Source organism: Microtus pennsylvanicus, chromosome 7 (genome assembly GCF_037038515.1).
Source record: "Microtus pennsylvanicus isolate mMicPen1 chromosome 7, mMicPen1.hap1, whole genome shotgun sequence".
NCBI lineage: Eukaryota > Metazoa > Chordata > Mammalia > Rodentia > Cricetidae > Microtus > Microtus pennsylvanicus.
Window position 1 is genome coordinate 104,857,825 of NC_134585.1, and position 26,385 is coordinate 104,884,209.

Below are 26,385 nucleotides of genomic sequence, written 5' to 3' on the forward strand. Positions count from 1 at the left end.
TCGTATGCCTGTATATCCATACACCTACATCTGTATGTGGTATGTACCCAAGCTGGCTTCAAGGGGTTCATGCTGTGATACCTAAGTCCTTATGAGATTATCTAAAATGAAAACTCTTGTCAGTGAGGTCTGTGGTGTTTCCACAAGCTCCGGAATATGTCCATGACGGTACCCAACGTGAGTTTCTTACTGAAAAGCAGAAAGCCATTGTGAAAGTATTGAAGGAGCAAGTCCAGATTCAGAAAGCACAGCATAGCCTGCTCTTCCAAAGGTCCTGAGTTCAATTCCCAGCTACCACATGGTGGCTCACAACCATCTGTAATGAGGTCTGGTACCCTCTTCTGGCCTGCAGGCATACACGCAGACAGAATATTGTATACATAATAAATAAATGTTTTTTTTTTAAAAAAAAGAAAGCACAACAAAATGTGAACTATTTTTAGAATTGCTGTAAAATGATGCAACAGAAACACATTTCTCCGCTGTGTATCTGCAGCAGACACTTGCCTAAATTTAAGAGCAAGAAAAGGTAACTTAATAAGCTGAAAATAGAAGGATATAAGACTAAATGGACTCAGGGATGGCTTCCCTAAAAGAGTGTGATAAGAAAAATAATGGCTTGAGCGAGAATCAACAAGAACAAACGTCATTTGATTATCATCCTGTCCAGGCTTTAGAAAACAGAATGCAAACGCTATCTCTGTGGAGTTTGGAAAATAGGACTTATACGTTACTATAAAGGTCCTGTTCAAATAAAAAAAAAATGTGTTCAAAGTATACCACACTATATGAATATTAAGACTATGCGGCAAGCCTGCATGTCCATGTTAACTCTAAAGTAGGACAGGAAGCTTTGCAGAGTACAGAGTGCAGAGACGCACCTGTGCTCATGTATCAATAAGATGATTCTGCAACGAAGAAAAGAGAAGAATCGGGCGAGACGAACTAATGCATGTTTTGTGGTCTATGTTAGGAGCAAAACGAAGCACAATATGGAGGTGCATTTTCAGGGCAAGGACCTGTAACATAGTTCCACAAAATGACTTGCTCACACCATTCACATAATTCAAAGACCAGGTTATGAGCACCATCTCTGCCTTGCCTACAGCTGACTGAATCCTCCCATGTAAGGATGATTTCACCTCTACCCCGCCTCCTCTCTTTCCTCTTCCTCCCTCCCTCCATCTCCCTTTCCTTTTCTCTCTCTCATTTTTCTCACACAGATCCTAGTTCGACCAGGAGAACTACACTTTCTCGGCACAACCCCTGTCTAATGAGGTCCCTATCACACTGGGGTTCAGGACTTCATCATATAAATCCGAGGGAAGCACAAACATTCCCTCTATAACAAGCAGCTTTGTTAAACTGCTTGCTGGGATTTACATATTAATGAACGTCTTGTTAGAAGAGATGTGGTTTTTTTTTTTCAGTTATTTCATATTGCTCTTATATTTTAAGTTCAGTGTAGTTAATAACCTTTTGGCCACTCATTCTTAACCCTCAGCTTTACAAATACTAATTCTCCCCCAGATATCTTACTTTACCCTGTCTTATCTTATTTATTGCTTTATGTAAACAACTAATTTTGTGAAATAAATTCCACAAACTACGTAAGAAAATTGAGCATGGTAATTTACACTTAGTTTGTTTAGAAAATAATATTTTAGGAAGTACAGATTTAGAACTGGCCAAGAACAAAATTAGATTATTTAGTCATTCAGTGTACACTTAGCTATTTTCCCAAATCTTATATTAATGTTAGTTACCTATGAGCCTTCCTTGACAAGGTGGAAGCATGTTACCTGTTTTGCATAAAAAGCTGTCAAAGTTTTAAAATGTGCTGCTAAAAGTCTGCTTTTGCCCATAAAAGTTACCATATTTACCACTCTATTTTTCTCTATTCTAGTACCTTCCTTTGTAAGCAGGTGGCTCACATTTTAAAATTAACAAAATACCAAAAATAGATCAAAATGTAAGTGTTTCAGGATCCTAAAAGAAGGAATTTATATCACAGTACAGCCCAATCTAGGCAGAGCTTGCAAGTCCTGATCTGCAGACCATGCTGCAGGGATCAAACTCCATGGAGAGTTTTCCTTTTATTTCCACCCACTGTGAAAATCACCAAGGTTAGTTTTCAGGCAGTACTGGCTGTGATGAATGCAGAGAAACAGATAATGCATTTTCATAGCATCATTAACCCCATAAACCTCAAACCCTATGTGAGCCAGCCTACAGATTCTGAAGCTAAAGTCTAAGCACTTCAGCTCTTGGGCCAGTGACCTATTTGAAATTCATTCATCTGAAAGATAATACAATGATAATAACACCTGAAGCCTAGAATCCTTATGAATTCAGCTCTTGGCACAGTGTCCTGCAACAGTGTAGACTTGAGTTGCAACCAAAATAGATGACTTGATACAAGCATTCATTTTCTCTCCTTGAAACCATTCCATGTAGGGCTTACTTTATTTAGTTTGATTCATCTTTTGTTTCAAGGTGTAAAGTCACAAGAACAAAGAGAACAGAGAGTAGAGAGAAACAAGCACAATTTGCAAATGAGAAGGCAAATGATAACTAACTGATGGTAACAGGCAGCAGCCACACAAAGGCAATATGCAAATCGGGTATTGTGGTAGCCAATAAGCAATCCTACTTGGAGTGTGTAACTGCTCTCCTCCCAGTGTATGGATGAAATAAAGCCATTGTGGGAAGATCTGGAGAAATGTTAAAGAATGAGTGGTCCTACCACAGTGTCAGCAGATGAGCTAGATGGTTCTCCCATTAAGCATTTAGTTCCTACCTTCTTATCCCATGCACTCAACTGAGCTTGAAAACTCAGCCTGTATCCCTCAGAAAAGAAATGGGAAGGATGTTTAGTTTAATGTCTACCTTGAAAAGTGGAGAGGAAAGTAAAAAATAAAAGCTTCTCAGCAGAAATAGAAACTATACAAACAGAACAGATCTTCAAAATCACACTATTTGATTTGAAAATACAATAACAGATGCTTGATGGGTCTGGCAACCTGCCTGTAATTCCAGCCTCAAAAGGTGGAAATGAGTGAACATGGAATACCTATGTAGCGGTTGATGGAGAGAAAGTACCCCAGTGAATCAAGTTCAAGAGCCGTGGAAGATGATTCCCTAACAGTAGTATTGGGCCCTCTCTAGATGATAGATGGATAGATAGATAGATAGATAGATAGATAGATAGATAGATAGATGATAGATAGTAGATAGATAGATAGATAGATAGATAGATAGATAGATAGATAGATAGATGATAGATAGTAGATAGATAGATAGATAGATAGATAGATAGATAGATAGATAGATAGTAGATAGATAGATACATAGATACACAGATACATAGATAATAGATAGCTAGGTAGTAGATAGATACATAGATAGATAGATAGATAGATAGATAGATAGATAGATAGATAGACAGATAGATGATACATAGATACATAGATAGTAGATAGGTAGGTAGTAGATAGATAGATAGATACATACATACATACATACATACATAGATGATAGATAGATAGACAGACAGACAGAGGATTAGATGTGTGTATATATGTGCATTAAAAACCCACACACATACAATATGCACAAACACATGCCTCTCTCCCTCTCTGTCCGTCTCTATCTCTCTCACACACACACTCACAGAAAAAGAAAATACAGTAAAGAGTGGTGCATTTATGAAAATATGTGACTCTGTATGTGACACACAGAGAAGGGGGGGGTGTTCTCCTCTGGGTTTATTTGGCAATGGCCACACATGAGTATCTTCTATTTCTGACATAGTGGCTTCCTATTTGCTACATTCATCTTTCCTGACTCGCTCTTCTTATTTGAACGCTTTCATCCATGTGCCACCCATACATACTACACTGTTTTTGTATATTTGTCTGTATCCCATATTAGTGTGTAAAGTTGCTCAGAAAACAGGCTATGCATCATAAACACACAGCATCGCACCTGGTTTATTAGTAGGAACTGAAAATTGTGGACTGACTAAACTGGATGCATATGTGAATGCTGACATACTAATTTGATGTGTTCCCAGAACCGGTAACCCTGAAGCCCACTATCAACATTCTGAACCTCCTGCTTACACAACTTCACCAGAGAGGGGAAAAAACAGAAATAGAAGTTTTTGAAGGTCAGAAATAAAAGGATAGAATCACCCTTTAGTAAATAAAGCCATTTAAAACAATAAAATGTATTTATTTAAAAGAAAAACAGGTTTTCAAAGTAACTATGAAATTCTGTGTCCAATTTGTTAAGTAGAATAATATAAGACTATGACTAAGTTTAATTTAATATTTTTTAAATTAATAATGGTTATATCTAAACTCACTTCCTTTTCACTTCTATGGTTTTGTGGTTTTTTATTATAAAGCAAGGGTGTTATTTAGAAAACTAAAAAATATTATTAGTATGAAACAGTATGAATTGAAATTAATTTTGAAACAAACTGAATTTTTGAAGGAGATGTAGGCAGACTTTTCTTTCCTGCCTTCCAGTTCCCAACTGACATAGAGACTCAATATTAATAATAAATACTCAGCCAATAGCTCAAGCTTCTTACTAGCTAACTCTTTTATTTAAATTAACCCATATTTCTTGTCTATGCTTTACCACGTGGCTTAGTACCTTTTCTCAGTATGGCATGCCCATCTTGTTTCTGATGCTCCTGACTTTGCCCTTCTTCTTCCCAACATTTCAGTTTGGTTCTTTCCCCTAACCTTTCCTGTTCAGCTATTGGCCAATCACCTTCTTTATTAAGCCAATTACAGCAGCATATATTCACACAGTGTATCCACAGGCAGATACCCACACCTATACATGAAAGGCATTTTGAATTCTCAATGGTATAAAGTTCTCAAATTTCTTTATTTATCATAATCACTGGCTGATGTGACCACAACGCTTCCCATAGCTATAGACTCAACGTCAGCAAGAGAGAGTCCCAGGCTTGCTCTCAAGCTCCTTGTCTCTCAAGCTGCTTGAGCATCTAGTCATGCCTGATAGTCACCATGTAAAAAGCACATGAAGTCTCACCCCTGAGCTATTATCTTAGTTCACAAGAAAGGGCTCTGCCCAATACTTCACTTAGTGACTCTGTTATCATGTGACAGGTGGAGAAGTAATCAATCAAAAGTCTTGTGAGAAGAGGGGTGAAGAAAACTACAGACAGATTAAACCTTCTCAGGGTGACAGCTGAACACGCTTTTATTCAGATCTGAGGTATGTATTAAACTGAAGGCAATGAATAAAATAGGATTTCTCAGGCTTACTTCAAGTTTATCTTGCTTTTCTACATTTTTAACTGCTAAGGAGTAATTTCTTAAGGGATTACCTCCATTAAAAACTACCCTCTTATCCCTCTTGCCAGAAATTCTTTCCAAAGCCTATAAAAGCTCATTTTACAACTTAAAGCTAGTTAATCAAATAGATATTCAGGTTCACCTGCCTTTGCTAAGAGTTGACACTGAAATAAGGGCCTATAGGATATGCTTTGCGCTGTTAACCATGCCTTCTAGACATTTTCCGTCTTTTCTCTTGACTTAAAGGCTAAAATTCTGTTAGCCTGCCATGGTACTTTTGTTCATTATATAGCACTTAAACAGTATCACTTTTATGTTAGTAGAACGAACCATTTCTCTAGCTGCATATGGAGACTATCAATTTACACTCCTGCAGTTATTAATTTCAGGGTGTCCATTGTTTTTTTAAATGTAGTGGAATAGTAAATAATATGCCACAAAAGCTTTAACCCAATTCCAAAGCCTACGACAAAGATATAAAGCTAGTGGTGTATTCACTTTAAAAAAAAGAAATACATCAATCTTATCCTGTAAAAAGAAGATTAAAAGATAGTTCTGTCAGTAAAAACACCCACACCCGAGGCTATAAACCACAGTTTAGAGTATAAGGAGGCAGAGGTGTCAAATTGTCTTCCCATTCTTTTTTTTGTTTGTTTGTTTTGTTTTGTTTTTGTTTTTCGAGACAGGGTTTCTCTGTAGCTTTGGAGCCTCTCCTGGAACTCACTCTTTAGACCAGGCTGGCCTCGAACTCAGAGAGATTCACTTGCCTCTGCCTCCCAAGTGCTAGGATCAAAGGTGTGAGCCACCACCACCCCGTTTGTCTTCCCATTCTCTGTGCGTGACTCTGTAAGTGAGAGATAATAGTGCAGGGGATTCAGTTATCCAGGTATCTTCTCATATTGCCTATACTGACAAAAGATAAACCCCAAATGACAGTAATAATTGTACTGTCGTATCATAACACTTTACAATGGGTTTATATGCATGAAACTGAAAATTAATCGAACTCTTAATTATGGTCATTACACTATCCAATAATACCCTAAGGCCCATCATTAGAAAACTAAATAGAAACATAACAGTGCTCATTGGAAAACTAACAGTATTTCTTCAGAGCAGCTACAAAATCCAATATGCACTAAATATCTGCAAGACTGAATGAGAAGGTATTTTCATAGTACAAGAATTGTCAGAGAGCAACTTCGACAAGGATGCCACTAACCAGGGTAGGGGCAAGAAGATTAGAAAAATAAGTAAAGAGAATAAAGACACAAGTGAAAATAATAAAATAGAAACACCGGATACTATTGGGCGGGAGTTCCAGGGAATACTGAAATTGCACACATTTACCTTTTTATTTGCTTAAATACCCCAACCCCAAAAGATAGAAGTAAGATTTAAAAAAAACTGCATTAACATGATACAAGGAAATGAACAGACCAGTTGAAGGAATGTGAGCTACATTCTTAAATATTCTGTTGCCAAAACAAGACAAGTTAACGCTCACACCCTAGACCAAAACATTCTGTAGGGAAACCACTGCCTGGCTTTAATCCATAGTTGTCTTCCTCAGGGAGTAGAAACCTAGTTGGATTCTTAGACTTTTGTTTGACTGTAGAAACAGATCTACTTCTTAATTCCTGAAATACCAAGTCTGGATGGCTAAAAGCCACATCTGTTGACAATAACCTTGATGGAGCCTGACTCTCTAGTCTAAATCAAGGTGGGACTTTTGTTTGTGGTAGAAACAGACTATAACCTTGAAGGAACAAAAGTAAGTTCCAACTCTAAGACCTTTAGTCAAGACAGAATGAACCCACGCCTATGGGCCCTGTCAAAGAATTATCCTCAATTTCCAGAGAAATACTTACTACTTGCTTGTTTTCTCAGCTTTGTTTCTTCACTCAAACACAGTTTAGGACTGGCTACCCAGGGAAAGTCAATGTCACTTCCTATAGCAATTAACTAAACTAATCCCTCACTGATTGCTCAATCCCTGTAGACAGAAATGTTCTTCCTTGGACAGGAATGTTGTTATCAGGGAAAGCAAGAATGACCCCACTGATCCAGAAGTTAAGAACAGCTACCTCACCACAGTGCCCCTGAGCCACAGGGAAAAGGAGCCCAGCACTGTGGGGTGGCACACTCATAGGAAATCACCATGGAAATAACAGACTCCTGTGCCACCAAGAATCGCAGATTTATGAAGGTATCACTCAAGATTAACACGCTCTGTGATTGTAGTCCGTCAATGAAATCATAACAGTTCAATTCAGGCAGGGTTATGAATAGCTCAGACCCCTATAAAAACAAAACATGGGGGTCATTGAACTAAATAAATTGTCGAAATAACTGAGATCCTTTTGGAAGGCGAGTGGAGTACAAAATGGGTACTCAGAAAAGCCTTGGGAGAGGATTTAGGTGTGAACTTAGCTGCATTAAGATGTACCCAGAGAGCTAGAAATGCATTATTTATGGTTGTGTCCCTGATAATGTTTCCCAGAGGATTGGCTTTGTGAGTTAGTGGACTTGGTGAGATAGATCACCCACAGCATGGGCAGATGTCATCCAATCATCCGGGGACACAGACAGAATCAAAGAGAGAAGTGATTTGTTTTCTCTCTCCTGGAGCTGGGACCCATTATTCCTCTTGTCTTTGGGCAACAGATCCTAAATTCTCTGACCTCAGGACTCCAGGGCTTATGTTATCAATTCCCTCAGTTCTCAACCTTTTTTTCAAACAGAGAATGAAACTATCAACTTGCCTGGTTTGTGAACCTACTGTTTCTCAATTCTTGGGACTAACTTGTGATAGGACTTCTCAGCGTCTATAATCATGTGAGTCAAATGTCCTAGTAAACTCCTTTATGTTCAGATTCTCTTTTGACTTAAACTAAGGTTATATCCTAGGAAAATCCATAAGTGGAAAGCATCATAATTCAAACAAGCCTTTAAAACATTTAAGATACTGACCAGCACAGCTTTTGAACATTTTACAACAGAGAGTTGCTGTTTACTTTTGTGATCATGTGGCCCACTAAGAGCTAGAGATAACTGCCATGACCCAGCATCTCAGGAGAGCATCATACTGTACATTACAGCCCAGAAAAAGAGCAAAATCCAGAGTTTTAGTACAGTTTCTATTGAGGAGTTATTTAATACATTATCACTATCCTGAAGTTGAAAACCAGTAATCAAACCATAGCAAGCTAGATCCATGCATATACTTAACTAGTTCTATATTTGAAAATAACTCTGATTAGATCAAGATTATTCCTGTAGTGGTTTAAATGAGAAATGCCCCCATAGACATGGTTTTGAACACTTGAGCCCAGTTGGTTGTGCTTTCTGAGCTTGGGGAACCTGTAGATGGTGCAGCCTTGCTGGAAAAAATATAACATTGGGTTAGACTTTAATAGTTTTTAGTCTAAGGTCACACCTTTCTCACATTCTGCCAGCTTCCTGCTCTGTTGGAGACTAGCTTCGACAAGGCTATCACTTACCATGGTAGGGGCATGAGGATTAGAAAAATAAGTGAAGAGAACAAAGATGCAAGTGAAAATAATAAAATAGAACCATAAGATAGTACCACAGGGAGTTCCAGTGAATACTCAAGTTGCCCACGTTCAATTTTCCATACACTTTTTTACCCCAATACAACAGGGGGAAGAACACAAAAGACTGCTTTAGGATGATACAAAGGACTACTCGAACAGTTACTTGTTTCAATACTTTAGACATCAGGTGATTAATTCCTAAGAAAAACATTCTGTTGTTTTGGCAGTAAATTCACCCTAGACCAAGGATTCTGAGGGAAACCACTCCTTAGGTCAAACCTAATTCAAAAGAAGCAGAAGTGTGCTTGAATTCTCTGACCTTTGGTCAGGGTGGAGTGGATCTACCTGTATGGTCCATTTTAATGGACAAAACACCAAGTAACCGCATCCTAGGCCAGGGTCTGTAGCCACACTTTTTTTTTTTTAATTTTCGAGACAGGGTTTCTCTGTAGCTTTTGGTTCCTGTCCTGGAACTACTGGAACTAGCTCTTGTAGACCAGGCTGGCCTCGAACTCACAGAGATCCACCTGCCTCTGCCTCCCAAGTGCTGGGATTAAAGGCGTATGCTACCACCGCCCAGCTGTAGCCACACTTCTTGTCAACAATTTTGAGCAAGTTAAAACTCTCTGACCTTCAGACAAGGTACAAATAGGCTCACATTTTGGGGGGGGGGGCTCCTCACTGCTCTTCCTGTTCCTATGTCTTCCCCACCAGAGTGAACGTTTCCTCTAGAGCTGCCTACAAGTTGCCTTGCTCATGGTCTTCCATTACAGCAAGAGAAGTTACTGATAGAATTCTCAGAAAATACCAGCTCCATAGGAGCAAGGATTTTTATCCACCATGTCAACTCTTCTTCTTTTGAAGGCTACGTAGTATCAGGTATTCAGTGAATACTTGGGAGTGAATTTTGTACATAAAAAAAATGCAATGCTTTACAGAGAGAGAATACACAACATATAGTATGATGACAGAATTAAGTTTTTACAAATATATTAACAAATGTTTAAAGTTAAAAGAACTATACAGTAAAAAAAAAAAAATACCAAAAGAAAAGAAATTCCTGGCAGGAACAATTGCTCCCAACTAAGAGAATCTGTGCAGCAGAAACACAGTTAATTAAGCTGGCGTTTTCACACTGTATAATAAAACAAAGCACTATAAGTGGAAGTTATTACTTTACATAATCACATGGATAAACCACACAATTATAATGTTGAGAAAAAGAAATGGGACCCAGGGGAACACACTATGTATGTAAAGTTCATAAACCAGGTCGCTGATTCTTTTGTGCTAGTCTTGAGGTGCTTACCTCTGGAAAAAAATGAAGAGATTAGGACTGAAAAAAAAAAAAACAAAGACACTGATGCTGGCAATGTTTTGTCTGGATGTGATCATGGCTCTCTAATAATTCATTGTGCATGTGGCCTTACGCTAATCAGCTTTGTTTTTGCTATGGTAACCTCCTCAACATCTCTGTGCTCAAGCAATGACCAGTTTTCTGCTCCTTTCTTCTATTACATGAGAGGTTTGGCCTGTTTTGTTCTCCTAGGTTAATTTAGCCTTCACTCAGTCTTCATTCCAGGAATCTTCTCTTCTGCGATTCAATCTGGAAAAGTAGTCCCTACTGAGGAAATGCTTTCCACATGAACAGGGTTCTGAAACTCAAAGATGAGAGAGGAACCTGAGCATTTAGTTGCATAATAATTTTATGGTCCAAAGTACTGCATAACTTGTTCAAAACTTAATTTGATTTTCATGTATTTGATTGAGTCATTTCCACATGCCATGAGCTACATTCAAACTTCTCCAACACACATATTGTGTGTTGTATTTATCACCTTCAGTGGGAACAATCCTTCAGTCCTTTTAACCTGAGCCATTTTTTCCAGGTAAACCTTTATTTTACATATATAATTAAAGCCCTAACTCCATTGCTTTTGAATTCCTCAAAAGTGAAATTATCCTTAGTTAGGGTGAGGCCAACTTGAACTAGAACTTTCTCCTGAGATCAGTAAGTCTCTCTAGAGTGACCTAGAAAATATAAGCTAGTCATTCTGCAAAAGCCTGGTAGAGTATCACATGATGAGAAAGTCACAGCAGAACACTGATTATGAAAGATGTCCCCATCTGACATTAAAAATGAAAGGGAAGCCAGGTGGTGGTGGAGCACACCTTTAATCCCAGCACTCGGGAGGTGGAGGCAGGAGGATATCTGTGAGATTGAGGCTAGCCTACTCTACAAAAGCTAGTTTCAGGACAGGCTCCAAAGCTACAGAGAAATCCTGTCTCAAAAAACAAAACAAGAAAAAAAAATGAAAGGGGACCCTCAGATACACAACTTCAAAGAACTAAACTCTTGAGAGTAGGAGGAAATTAGCTGCTACAGAAATCATTTTATTACAATCTTCCAGAGGAGCACACCCGTTCTGTGTCTCAACTCTTACCTCTATGTATGGTTTTGGCATTGCAGGTGGTGATGGCAGTGGTGGCTGCTAAATTTGTAGTAAACTGCCACACAGTGCCACTTCTGGTCCTGTTCAAATTGGCTAGGTAGTGGTTCTCAAAGTTGAATTTGTATTACACCACCTGAGATGTGTGTTGACTGACGAATCCGATTCCTGAGACTCTAAGCCAAAAGTAAGTGTGTGGCGCCACTGCTGCTGATCTAGAGATGATAGACTATATATTGAGAACCATTGTTTCATCCTTGCTACACTTTCCATTTCTTTTCTCTCCAGGGCTGTGGGTAGAACTCTGCCTTGTTTTTCATACGCAAGCACTCCATCACTGTATCCCATCTGAACCATTACTTTAAATGCACTCAGCAACAAACTATAATACAGTAAGAACATGTACATCAGCCGGGCAGTGGTGGCGCACGCCTTTAATCCCAGCACTCGGGAGGCAGCGGCAGGTGGATCTCTGTGAGTTCGAGGCCAGCCTGGTCTACAAGAGCTAGTTCCAGGGCAGGCTCCAAAACCACAGAGAAACCCTGTCTCAAAAAAAACAACAACAACAAAAAACCAAAAAAAAAAAAAAAGAACATATACATCTGATAGAAGGGAACGACTATTTCCTTTCAGAGTAAAGATTTTCATAAGAAAGAGTGAGATCTCATTAAGTGATATTTATTAGTCCTAAGACCTGATTTTCATTAAGCTGCCTCATCCTTTTTATGCCTAGGGCTCTTGAGTACATTGCTCATTTCATGCAGGCAGAGGCACATTGCTTCTTCCCATGTTGCAAAGCACACCCCCATGATCCTACTGTGCTTATTTTGCTGGTCTGATTTGCAATAGAAATGGTAAGAATATCTTATCCAATGTAGATACTTGAAATTGATAAGATGCTGTACTCTACATTCTAAGAGATCAATAAATTGAAACTGAACTGATAATGTGGGGAAAGTCTGTAATATCCCTAATTCAGCTACCTAAATAAAATTTATTTTTTTTTAAGAAATGAATCACATCCACTCATAATAACATCATGGAATGTGGTCATTCATCTATTTAGTATTGAGTTTAATAGCTGGGCCAAAACACCATGGCTCTAAAAGACATTATATACACCAAGAATACAACATATACTTAGGTTTTTATGTTTGACATTCTTATTCAAACACAAAAATCACCACCTGTTATTGTTATTTCTACAAAGGATTTTCTTTTTCTCGACAGAAGTGCCTCTTTGGATGCTGGCAGCTTTGTAGTCACTGCAGAGTGGCAGGAACTACATCACTTAATGAATATTCATAACAAATTGATGTTTATAACATTTTTCATGTCAGTGCTCTTTAACCCTTCTTCAGCACACACTCTGAGAATTACAATGAATTCTTGAAATACTGGGAAAAAAATATCTCCAACCTCTAGTAGGTTCTAAAATACATTTTAAATTATAGATCCTTATAAGGGAGAAATAAGGAATACTAATTAGTACGGGAGAGACAGCTGACATGCAAGTGGCGTGCTAATTTGCATATGAACATTCAGAATAGAATACAAGCTCCTCCAGCAGAGATAAGGGTTTCTCTCTTTCTGTTTATTGGGATGTTTTCTGATTTTAGAATAATAGTTAATGCAGAATAGACACCCAGGATGACTGAACAAACCCATTAATTGTGTGATGTCAAAGATCAATCAAGAGTTTGATTGTCATATTAAAAAAAAGAAAACACAGCAATGATCCTGTGATTCCAGAATCAACAATCTGAACTGTGGGATTGGCTGGGATTCCCAATGTATTAAGTTTCTCAACATAAAAGTGAAAACGCAAAATCTTGATATCCAGATGGCTACAATCTGACATGGGAAAAACATGCAAATCATTCTGCTGTGTTATGGAAAACACTCCAGAACTTCAGAACAATTGAACACCCTACAAACGCATAATGTTTGAGTATCATCTACTACTTTGGAGGGTGTTTCAAGACAGGGTTTCTCTGTGTATCTCTGGCTGTCCTAGAACTCACTCTGTAGACCAGGCTGGCCTCAAACTCACAGATATATCTGCTTGCCTTTGCCTCCCTGAGTGCTGGGATTACAGGCATGTGCCACCGCTGCCCAGTTGACTAAAACTATTAAGGTGGAGATAATTGAATAGCAACACGTATTAGTCAGGGTTCTCTAAAGGAACATAACTGATAGAATTCTCTCTCTCCCACACATACACACACACACACACAGAGAGAGAGAGAGAGAGAGAGAGAGAGAGAGAGAGAGAGAGAGAGAGAGAGAGAGAGAGAGAGAAGATCCACTCATGCACAAACACACAAAATTTGTTAGAGTGACCCAAGGCTACGGTCTGGCTAGTTCAACAATTGCCATCTCCCTGAAATGCCAAGAATCCAGCAGTTGTTCAGGCCACAAGGCAGGATGTCTCAACTGGTTTTTGGTCTATGTACAATAGAATCCCTAGAGAAGTAAATTCTAATGTCAAAGAATTGATGCTTTAGCAACAGGATAGATGAACTTGCTATCCAGATTGAGAACACGTATGCAAACAGCAAAACATTCTATTTTCCATGCCCTTTATGTGGGCTGCCACCATGTGTGGCCTGGATTTTAGGGTGGGTTTTCCAAACTGAAATGGTCCAGATTAAGGGTAAGTGTTCTCAACAATCCAATTTAGAAATACCCCTCATGGGTGTGCTCAGATGCTTGCGTTTTGATCAATTCCAGATATAGTCAAGTTGATAACCAAGATTAGTCCTCACACAACCCCAAAGAGTAAATGTGGCCATATTAAATTTCAAAGGTCAGGGACAACGGTAAACTGTGAATATTAAAGTCTTTAACTTTAATATAAAATAAGGAATACATTATCATATACTCAACTAAAGCCAGTTTTATGAAATAATAGCTAGCTTTTATCATTTCACAGTTTTAATATTTTCTAATCTATTTTATCTATATTTAATTGCTAGTCAAAATGCATTGCTTCAAGGTCCATTTGTCTGATAAACATTCATTGGGTTTTGTCACTAGATGGAAGTGAGGGTATCCCGCTACAAATGAAACCCTGTCTGGATGAGGAGTAGTGTAAGAGTTCCTACTGACCTTCATCTCAGTGCTGAGGCAGTGTGATCTGGATCCCCTTCCCACTCCAAACTACTCCATGTGGTAGGATAAGCAATGAATTCCCTCTCTATGGTAAGCCAAGATGTAGCAAAGGAAATGTCACAGGTCTTTTCCTCCCTATGCTTTGTATTTGTGGCCTTATCATCATTCTACCTACAAGAGAAGGGGAAATGAAACTATTGTCATTTCTGAGAAGATCTTGAATCTAATCTATGCTGAATTTTTCTGAGTGTTCCAACGGGACATTGTCATACTTAACAAAACTTGGGTTCTTCGACTAGATGAAGATATGATTGTTTATCCACAACAGACCAGTCAAGATCACTCACTGAATCATTCCCAGGTGCCCTTGTTCTCTGCTAGAAATGGCAACAGAAGTCCAAATCATACAGAATTTATCTTGCTTAGAAAACAAATTAATTAATTATAAACAGTTAAAACAAAAGCTACGAAGGTAAACACCAGTATCTTAGATTGGAAAATATTAGACAAAGAAGGCCATTGCAGTCAGGCCACTGATGTGAAGTGATAAAGAGGGATTCTTTTCTAGACTTTGGCCACACCTAAGTGCATATGTGATCCAGGAGAGAACTGTGTGAGAGCTGTCTCCTTCCATTTTTTTTTCAATACTTTCTAGCTCTGGGATTAAAGGTGTGCACTGCCCGGTTTCTGTGGCAAACTAGTGTGGCTACTGGGATTAAAGGTATTTTCACCATTGCCTGATCTGTATGGCCGACCAGTGGGGCTGTTTTACTCTCAGATCTTCAGGCAAGCTTTGTTTATTAAAATACAAACGAAATGCCACTGCACCCCTCAAGTGATGTGATCTCGGATTATTGTAAAGCTCATTTGTGCAAGCTATGTGAAGAATGGTTTAGTTAGGGGTGTGGCTAGCTACAATGGAATTCCTTCAGAGACTGATTGCCAGGCTAGAAAGACTCTCTCATCTTCAGTGGAATTGGATTTTTCTAAATAGAAAAGAAAATGAACCAACAAGATTTTGTTTAGAATATTTTTGCAAGAAATCACAAACACACGAATTAAAACTTGGGTTAAAAATAAACACATTCTGAGTCAGGGAGATGGTTCAGTAGGAAAAATTCTTAGAGCCAAACCTGGAGACTGGACAAGCAACACATGGTAAGGAAAGCGCCAACTTCTCAGCTGTCCTTTGACCTCCACAAGCATACCACGGCATTTATGTGTGTGCACACATACATAAACTCCATGTATTTAATTAATTAAATAGCCTTTTTTTGTTTTTGTTTTTCAAGACAGGGTTTGTAGCTTTTGGAGCCTGTCCTGGGACTAGATCCATAGACCATGTTGGCCTCGAACTCACAGAGATCCGCCTGCCTCTGCCTCCCGAGTGCTGGGATTAAAGGCGTGCGCCACCACCACCAGGCTTAAATAACTTTTATAAAAACAAACACTTAACACATGCAAAAGGGGAAAAGATAACTGGAGGACAGCATGGGAGAAGTACACGCTAAGTGCCAGCCTCATGTGTGCTACGAAAGTCTCACGTTTATAACTAAGCTCATGTCCTATTCTGGGCATTATCTGTTCAAATAAGGCAAGGGAAAAAGGAAGAATACATGCTTTAAAAATTTTCCATTGTAAGTTGCTGAGCCCTGACTATTGAAAATAATGATATAAGATTTAACTAAGATAATTAAATCAAAAATGGCAATAATTACTAGGTTTCACATTAGGATTCCCTGGGGAGCTTTAAAAACTAGATGCCCCCATTCCCCTGAGTGATTCTCACGTAATTCGTCGAGGTAGACCCTGCTATAGGTGTTTCGGTAGAGTTCCTTGGGGGATTCTAATGAGCCACCAGGACTGAGAGTCTTGAGTTTAGAAGAACAGCTGAGGATTTCACATCAATAAACCTATTTCATTAATGACATTCATAGAGAGAAAGGGTGAAGAAATTCTATCACGACAAAGTTTAGTGTGGGTACAAAAGTTTTTTAACACAGGAAAGTAAAAGCCCATTTTCTTTTGTGGGATCAGTTCTTAAACTTGGAAAAATATTATTCTTGTTATGGAAGGATTTAGTCATTTAAAATCTTTTAACTTATGAATTTTATAGGTATGGGTATTTTGTCTGCATGTTTGTCTGTGCACCACATACCATACTTGGAGCTCCTGGAGGACAGAAGAGAGTAACAGGTCCCCTGGGACTGGGGTTAAAGCCACTTGGTTACATGTAGTCTATCCCAGATCTTCAGGAAGAGCAGCCAGTGATCTAAACTACTGAGCCATCTCTCCAGTTCCAAAAGCACACATTTTTAAATTATCATATTTCTGTTATGGACAATGAAAAGAGATTAATAACTCCTGCTTGATTGACAGGAAAAAATTAAAATAACTTACAAGGAGACATATCAGCATTTAAAAAGTGAATTGCAGCCAGTCTGTGGTGGCACACACCTTTAATCCCAGCACTTAGGAGGCAGGAGGATCTCTGTGAGTTCAATGCCAACCTTGCTACAAGAGCTAGTTCCAGGACAGGTTCCAAAGCCACAGAGAAACCCTGTCTCGAAAAACAAACAAACAAAAAAGTGAATTGCATTGGAAGAGTAGCTACAATATAATTCCCTCATTTCTCCAAGAAAATATTTATTCATACATACATAGATTTATGTGTGTCTGTGTGTCTGTGTTTATATATACTGATTACCTGATGCACTCAATAGTAAGGATTTGAGAGTATCACATGACTGATGTTAATTGCTCTTTAGTTTGAACCATAGAATTTTCAGAATAGAACTTAAGTCAAAGAAGCCATTCTCCAGAAACACAGTGGTGGGTGATTGGGCATTTTATTCCACAGGAGTTCTACTACTTGGCCTGGGTCTTTTCAGCCCATTGGGGATCACTTTGGACTCAGAGCCGAGGTCTGGTATTGTTAGGTTTTCACTTTGCCCCGCTTACACATTCTTTGTATCCTTACTCCAGTTAGAGCAGAGAGCGTGATGAGTTACAAGTGTCAGGGAAGGGATGTGAATTGTGCCACCCTAATTCAGTAGTGGTGGGGATCCGATGCGGGAAGCAGAGATACATAGTTGTAAGTGGGTGTGTCTGCTTCAAGAATAGTTAAAATCGAAAGAGACTGGGAGACTGAAAGAATCCTGGAATAACAGAGTGGACATAGAGAGTCTGTAAAGGGGTCAGTGAAGTAGACTCCCTGCAGTCCAACGAGACTCTTGGAGAGCCTCCGCCCCGCAAGAGGCGGGATGACTAGCGGGGACTACAAATCCCAGCAGCCCCCGGGACTCCAATCCGCTCGCCCCACCGCGCAACGCCTGCTGGGGGCCGGCTACCGCGGCCAAGATGTCGCTGCTCAAGAAAAGAAAGCTTGAGTCGGGGGGCGGCGGCGCCGGAGGGGAGGGAGCTGAGGAGGAAGATGGCGGGGAGCAGGAGGCAGCCCCGCCACGACCCCGGAGGACTAAGCGCGAGCGAGACCAGCTCTACTACGAGTGCTACTCCGACGTCTCGGTCCACGAGGAGATGATCGCGGACCGCGTCCGCACCGACGCCTACCGCCTGGGCATCCTGCGGAACTGGGCCTCGCTGCGAGGCAAGACCGTGCTGGACGTGGGCGCGGGCACCGGCATTCTGAGCATCTTCTGTGCCCAGGCCGGTGCCCGGCGCGTGTACGCGGTGGAGGCCAGCGCCATCTGGCAACAGGCCCGGGAGGTAGTGCGGCTCAACGGGTTGGAAGACCGCGTGCACGTCCTGCCGGGCCCCGTGGAGACGGTGGAGCTGCCGGAGCAGGTGGACGCCATCGTGAGCGAATGGATGGGCTACGGACTTCTGCACGAGTCCATGCTGAGCTCCGTGCTCCACGCGCGGACCAAATGGCTGAAGGAGGGCGGTCTCCTCCTGCCAGCTTCCGCGGAGCTTTTCGTGGCCCCGATTAGCGACCAGATGCTGGAATGGCGTCTGGGGTTCTGGAGTCAGGTGAAGCAGCACTACGGCGTGGACATGAGCTGCCTGGAAAGCTTCGCCACGCGCTGCCTGATGGGCCACTCGGAGATCGTGGTACAGGGGCTGTCCGGCGAGGACGTGCTGGCCCGGCCGCAGCGCTTTGCCCAGCTCGATCTGGCCCGCGCCGGCCTGGAGCAGGAGCTGGAGACCGGTGTGGGCGGGCGCTTCCGCTGCAGCTGCTACGGCTCGGCGCCTCTGCACGGTTTTGCCATCTGGTTCCAGGTGACCTTCCCTGGAGGGGACTCGGAGAAGCCCCTGGTGCTGTCTACCTCGCCCTTTCACCCAGCCACTCACTGGAAGCAGGCGCTCCTCTATCTGAATGAGCCGGTGCCGGTGGAACAAGACACGGACATTTCAGGCGAGATCACCCTGCTGCCCTCCCGGGACAACCCCCGACGTCTGCGAGTGCTTCTGCGCTACAAAGTGGGGGACCAGGAGGAAAAGACCAAAGACTTTGCTATGGAGGACTGAGCGCTGCCTTTTCTCCCATCCACCTTCTTCGGAAGGTCGGAAGAGAAAAGGAGATCTCTTTTGCAAGTAGGGGACATATTTACCCCCTTTACCTCACCGTTTCCGGGAAGGGAGTGACTTCAGTCTTCATTTGAGGACATTCTTCTGACAGTGTTTATTTAAAAAGTGAGCCTCCCGGACCAAGGACTGGTGCAGTGTGCCTATTAATGAGCTTTTAAGCCTGGAAAGCATGTAGTATCAAACTTGTATTTCTGTTCCTTTTGTTTCACGGCGGGGGCGGGGCGGGGAGGAGATAAAATGTGATTTTTATCCACGCGCTAATCGGACACTTCATCTCTCAATATGAAACTGGGAAAAAGGACAAAATAGTTCGATTAGATTTCAGAAATTTCAAGTATGATTTTTAGAGCTTTTTTTAAAAGTCTCTGAATTCTCTCAAGTCCTAGGTGCCTGTGTTTATTTTTTAAGGGAAAGTGATCTGTTAGTAAGGATCTGGGGCACGCGGGAACTACTTTTAATAACCCTATTCTCATTGCTCTAAATCCAGGGGTACTAAATTTGATGAACACAATAATCTTAGTAAAATGACTAATTGTACAGCAATTCTAAAGCAACAAGAGAAAAAGACTGAAAGTGAAATAGTTTGGCTTGAATATCCTTATTTTTACATTTAAGACTGAGCCAGGAAAATTTCATATATATTTTATAAGGAATATGATTTTTGTAAAACAGGCTGACAGAGAGGATTGCTGAACCCAGCCCAGGGGCATATTCTTTACTTCTTGTGCGTTGTTTCTACTCACTGGGAAGGAACATGAGTGCCCTACTTACAGGCTCCTTTCTTCAGTTCTTTTTAGTTCAGCCAAATGTGAACGTTGTGAATTTGGGGAAATCGCTTATCATGAAGTGTGAGTCATGTTATTCAATTTATTTCACTGACGTTTCTTCCCTCATTTCTGTGGCAAATAAAGTGGCATTCTCACTTTTTATAGTTGAGGTCTTTAGACGTTTTGTGTACCCCTGTGAGTTTGTGATGATGCTGTTCAATTACTGGTGTCAGTTCTTACCTGACAGCTCGTGCAGAACACAGCTTGAGGACATTCCAGATTATGACCAGCGTGCTTTTGAGATCTAGCTTTGGTAGGTTTGACAGAAAACAGCTCTGAAAACTGGTCATCTTGAGTACTCTTGAATTTTAATTTTTATAACTGTGCTTCTGTTTTTGGCTTTTTTATTCGCTGTGTATTAAATTGCTGAAGTATTAAAGCTAATTTTCTGAGCTCTGTTTTGAAGGGAAACGTACAAATTCAAAACTCAGTTTTTATGAAACAGTCAAGCACCCCAGTAAAATCTCCACATTTTGATGTTAGAATACTTAGCATCTTAGGAGGGCTTGGTTTAGAGCTTTACAAATGAATTCCTTTGGGGTCTTCTATGTTTGTAATCAAGCTTTCACCCAGAGTGATTGCTGGTGGTTTTGTTTGACCTTTCCATAACAATTTCCTTCATATTTAAAAGTCTTATGTGGATGCCCTCTTTTCTGCATACTTTGTAAATACAAACACTATATTCAACAAAGGACAAACAGAAAAATCCAGTTGAAACTTGGGAGGGTGTGAGAAAAGACTAGCTAGACTTTACTGATTGGGCAAAGTAAGTTTCAAAATTCTAGTTACATTTTTTCAAAAGAAAAACAAATTAGACAAACTCAGGAGCTGAAGCAGACACGAAAGATAGGAAGGAAGCTAGGAAGGAAGCGCAGTGGAGTGCTTAAGAAGCACTTCCCTGAAGCCAGAAAATCCTGCACACTGTGTCTTCAGGCACCTCCCCCACTCCGCCCCCTACGCCCATTCCATGGCAAACACTGGCATTTTTTCCTTTCAAAGCCCTCCTGCAAACTAGAGATAACAATAGTACCTACTCCACAAACAAGTGGGTATCCGAGTAATTAATATAGGTAGCCTAGAAGTAGGCTCTCAGCACCATGGTGCTGAGTTGTGTAAAAGGCAAACTTGGAGCAGTCTGAGGCTGCATACGAAACATGCTGCAGAATAAACACTCATTTTCTTTTCTTTTTCTTTTCCAGGCACTGTGATGGTACGTATCAGCATGGCTATACCAGAGGAACAGTGTGTGCCACTGAGTACCAAAGGGTCCAGCCGAGCACGGCCTTTAGGATGAGCACCCTTGGGAGGGCTGACAGCCTGAGTTGTGTGACACCCAGGCACTGTGTGGTGTGTTCTGCCGACTGGGACTGGTAACGTGGGGAGCCCTTAGGGCTCCAGGCCTGGAATACCAGAGCCAAGAGAGAGCATCACTGTCAAGGTCCCCTCCCTACCTCACAGCTTGCAGTTATTTAGCCCTGTAGTTTTTTTTCATCAAGCCAATGAACATAGTTGCCAAAAGTACAATAACCACTGCCCTCTAATAGATCTCCACCACTAGAGAAACTAAAAGCCATGATAGGATGGTTGGAGTGTCAGGATGGATGAATGTTGTTTACACATTAAGTAAAAAGGTTTCTATAGATACCTATTTGCCTAAAGTTACATATATATCATTCTTTTTTTGTTTGCTTTGTGAGATGGGATCGCGGCAGTGCACTGTCCTGGAACTCACTAAGTAGCTAGAATGACCTTGGACTTCAGATGATCCTGCCTCCACCTTGCAGATACTGGAGTTAACAACTCTGTGCCGCTGTGCCCAGCACACACCTAATTTTTGGCTGTTAGATCTTGGCACAATTCTTTGACTTCCTGGACATAAACAAAACTTAACTTTCATTATGTTAATCCTGCATACTTCAGTTGAGAACAGAGCACTACAGACCACCTGAACGATACCAAAGGTTTAATTATTGATGATAAGAAAAAAAAAGTGTTTAGTACTAGGGAGCCTCACAGGTGACCAACCCTAGATCTGCCTGGAAAAACCGTCTTCAGTGTAGATCTCCCTCAGTTTGACAGTAGGACTCATTGGAAAGCCCCTATTTCTACTTCCCAAATAGTTAATCAAAGGTGACAACGCTCTGGGGTCTTCAGGAAACTGAATCCATGACAGTGGCAAAGGCAAATGAACTTGTCATTTTGGCAGCGGGGCAGCTGATAGATCTAAAGGAGATACAAAAAATGGCATAAGAGTTCAAGAAGGCAGATGTGAAAGGTCTGCTTCAAACAGCTGCCAGTCCACAGTTTACACTACCCAGGACATAGGAGAGATGGCTCCTAGGGGGCATTTACAGCACAGGCCCCACGCCATCCACTTGCTCATCTATGTATGTTTCTTTTTATTATTAACAACTACATAGTACTTAAGCACCGTAATAAATAAGTATATCCTCCTCTCAAAGATCTAGGATGCATTGGGGACAATAGAGTAACATCTTTTTGCATGCCTCCATAAGCCTAGGAAGCTTGTCTAACTCCGAACTCTGCTGAGTGAACTTGGAAAGGCAGCTCCTCTCATCCTTTAAGTCTCCCCAAGGACTGAGAAATCCTCTCTTTATCAACAGGTAGCTTGTGAACGCCTGGAAAACTTTCCCATCTGATACTCTCAAATTAGGCAGTATTTTCCAAAATATTAGTCTGTTCCATGACAGACAAAGTATATTAAATATGTGATCCTTCTTGGCTACTAATCAAAAAATCTCAACCAAATCTGTATCTAACCATGTGTGTCTGTGTATCTTCCCCAGCTTTCTACATGATTTCATTTCCATGCTCCAGTTTGTGATTTATCCTTTCACTTGTAATAAAGTTTACATGTTTTGTTGGAATGTATGTAACCTGGTCTGTTCTTTGGGGCTTTAAAATACTATTGGAAGACTAGAGTGACTGTGGTTGAATACTTGACTAGCCCAAGCTAACCCCAGAATTTGATACCCAACACTGCAGAAAACAACAGACTTTCTGGAGTAACTGGATGCAGCGCTTTTAAGAGGCCCCTGCCACAAAACACTTAAGTGGTGTTTATGGCTAACCAACAACATGCCTCTTGTTGGTGGCAAGGACCTTAAAACTGCATGAGTTGTGGCAATAAACACGGCTCCTGCCAGTACCTCCATCTTGAAGCTAGACTCTCAGAAAGCTAAGGAATGGGGTGGGTCCAGCTGTCGAAGCCTCGGCTTTAATTCTAGCCATATTTCTTAGCAAATTAAAGACTCCTGTGGTCAAAAAAGAGAGATATACAGAAAAGATAGATTCAGATGAAGAAAACCTCTAAACAGATTACAGTATGTTTAAAAATATATGTGAACTTGGGAGAAAAAAGAAAAACAGGATCAAGAAAGGAAGGAAGAGTAGTTGGGTGTGGTGGCACACACCTTTAATCTCAGCACGTGGGAGGCAGAATCAGGCATCAGGCAGATCTCTGTGAGTTCAAGGAGAGCCTGGTCAACAGAGTGAGTTTCAGTACAGCCAAAGATACACAGAGAAACCCAACCCTGTCTCAAAAAAAAAAAAAAAAAGATTAGCCGGGCGGTGGTGGCGCATGCCTTTAATCCCAGCACTCGGGAGGCAGAGACAGGCAGATCTCTGTGAGTTCGAGACTAGCCTGGTCTACAAGAGCTAGTTCCAGGACAGGCTCCAAAGCTGCAGAGAAACCCTGTCTCAAAAAACCAAAAAAAAAAAAAAATCTAAAAGCAATGTAAAGATGGAAAATACACAGAGAATCTGGAGCTATTGTGTTGTCTTTGAATAGTTTGATGGCTGAGGAAGAAGCAACAGTTGCTAAAAGACATTTGATTATAAATGTTGCTGTATTAATCTAATATATGTATTTTGAAAATGCCTTGACTTCAAAATTTAAGTCAAAAGATATGTTACTTTGGAGAAGAGGTTTAGCTTTTGTTTCCACAGGAAATAAGAGGCTGTGGATTCATTCTGGTTTAAGAAAAATCTGGTTTGACCAAGGAAGACCAAGGAAATCTCTGATAGGGGCAGATAGCCCGGATGATCCAACATTTCAGAACATCTCATTGCAGTTTCCTCTGAGTTCTGCACCCAGAACAGCCTCAAGACTGCTGGCTGAGACTTTACGCATTACACATTTGTTTCCAATCAAACATGATTGTCTGAGGTTTTCCATTTGGAGGGGTGGCTGGTTTAAGACCATCCTTTTAGCCAGTCTTACAGATGTTGATATTTTAAAGAATTAAAATTTCTGAAGATGTGGAAAATGTTGGGCTGTTTTTCCTAAGCCTAGACCAGACCTGATAACAGGTACAGATTCCTAAACATTTTCTAAAATGCATCAGAATAGTTTTATGGGAAGAAAGAATGTGCTATAATAGACTACATCACTATATATCTAATATATATTTATTATATTATATATAATAAATATAATATATATTTGTGGGAAAAATATTGGGGGGTTAATTTAATTCAACACAAAATGTATTTTATATTAGCACATGACCAGTAACAGAACTGTAAACTTTTAGAACCTTTTATATTTAAATTCTTCATCATAAAAACTGTAGGAAACCCAGAATCTGTTTTGCAGAAGACCTAGAATTAATTCCTGGTACCCACATTTTTTTTCACAGCCATCTGTTACTTTTTTCAAAGGAGATCTGCAACAATATGATAAGCAATAGATACTGAAACCTATTGAACTTGGACACTGAGTACATTAACAAAACCACAAGTCCCCCACCCCCAAAAAATAGTTTAAAAGAAAAATTCCTAACAAATGCTAAAGTAAATACAAGCAAACAGAGCTTGAGAAGAAAAATTAAGAAAGACTTTAAGAACAAAATACACAAAGATGGGGGAAAAATTAATACGCAGTTCTAAGATGAGAATGTGGCCAAAGAGACCCACTGGAAAGAATCTATAGATTTATCATGTGGTAGCTTTCTCTAAGGCTTGATGCATTCACCTGTATCAGTGGTTGTCACCTCTTAACATCAAATTATTAAAAATGGTGATTTTGACGGTTTGAAAGAAAATGCCCCCAAAGGGAGCATCACTATTAGGAGTTATGGACTTGCTGGAGTAGGTACAGTGTTGGAGAAAGTGTGTCACTGTAGAGGCAGGCTTTGAGGTCTCATTATACTTAAGCCACACCCACTGAGAAGTTTCCTTTCAATCAAGATGTAGATTTCTCCAGCACCATATCTTCCTGCACACTGCCATATTCCCAACCTCCATGCTTCCCCTTGTGATGATGATGAACTAAACCACTGAAAGCATAAGCCACCAGCTCAACTAAATGTTTTCCTTTATAAGAGTTGCTGTGGTCCCACAGACACTGAGAGAAACAATTAATAAATGGGACCTCCTGAAACTGAAAATCTTCTGTAAAGCAAAGGGCACGGTCAACAAGACAAAACAACAGCCTACAGAATGGGAAAAGATATTCACTAACCCCACATCAGACAGAGGTCTGATCTCCAAAATAGACAAAGAATTCAAGAAATTGGACACCAAAAGATCACATAATCCAATTTAAAAAAAAAATGGAGTACAGACCTAAACAGAGAACTCTCAACAGAGGAATCTAAAATGACTGAAAGACACTTAAGGATATGTTCAACATCCTTAGTCATCAGAGAAATGCAAGCAAATCAAAACAACTCTGATATTTCATCTTACACCTATAAGAATCGCCAATATCAAAAACACTGATGACAACTTACACTAGAGAGGTTTTGGGGAAAAAAGGAATACTTCTGCATTGCTGGTGGGAATGCAAGCTGGTACAACCCCTTTGGATGTCAGTGTGGCAATTTCTCAGAAAATTAGGAAACAACCTTCCTCAAGACTCAGTAATACCACTTTTGGGTATATATCCAAAGGATGCTCAATCGTGCCACAAAGACATGTGCTCAACTATGTTCATAGCAGCTTTGTTTGTCATAGCCAGAACCCGTAAACAACCTAAATGCCCCTCGACGGAAGAATGGATAAGGAAAATATGGTACATTTACACAATGGAGTACTACACAGCACAAAAAAATAACAGCAGCTTGAATTTTTCAGGAAAATGGATGGAGCTAGAAAAACATTATTTTGAGTGAGGTAACCCAGACACAGAAAGACAATTATCACATGTACTCATGCATAGGTGGTTTTTAAACATAAAGCAAAGAAAGCCAGCCTATAAACCATAATCCCAGAGAATTTAGACAACAACTAGGACACTAAGAGAGACTTACATATATATATATATATATATATATATATATATATATATATATTCTACATGGGAAGTAGAAAGTAGAAAAAGACAAGATCTCCTGAGTAAATTGGGAGAATGGGGACCTTGGGGGAGGGCTGAAAGGATGAGGGGAGAGGCAGGGAGGGGAGCAGAGAAAAACATAGAGCTCAATAAAAAATGTATATATAAAAAAAGGGTTGCTGTTGTCATAATGTCTTTTCACAACAATAGAAACCCTAAGACAAGGATGCTCACACCTGAATCAAACAGCTC

At 40.3% G+C, this 26,385-nt stretch overlaps 1 protein-coding gene across 1 annotated transcript; it reads left to right on the forward strand.

The window, feature by feature from the left end:
- The first annotated feature begins 17,782 nt into the window (after window positions 1-17,782).
- On the forward strand, window positions 17,783-22,727 carry Prmt6 (protein arginine methyltransferase 6). The gene is made up of 2 exons (XM_075981564.1): window positions 17,783-19,113; window positions 21,035-22,727. The coding sequence occupies exon 1, from the start codon at window positions 17,821-17,823 to the stop codon at window positions 18,946-18,948; it is 1,128 nt and encodes a 375-aa protein (XP_075837679.1). The 5' UTR covers window positions 17,783-17,820; the 3' UTR covers window positions 18,949-19,113; window positions 21,035-22,727.
- Window positions 22,728-26,385: the final 3,658 nt, after the last annotated feature.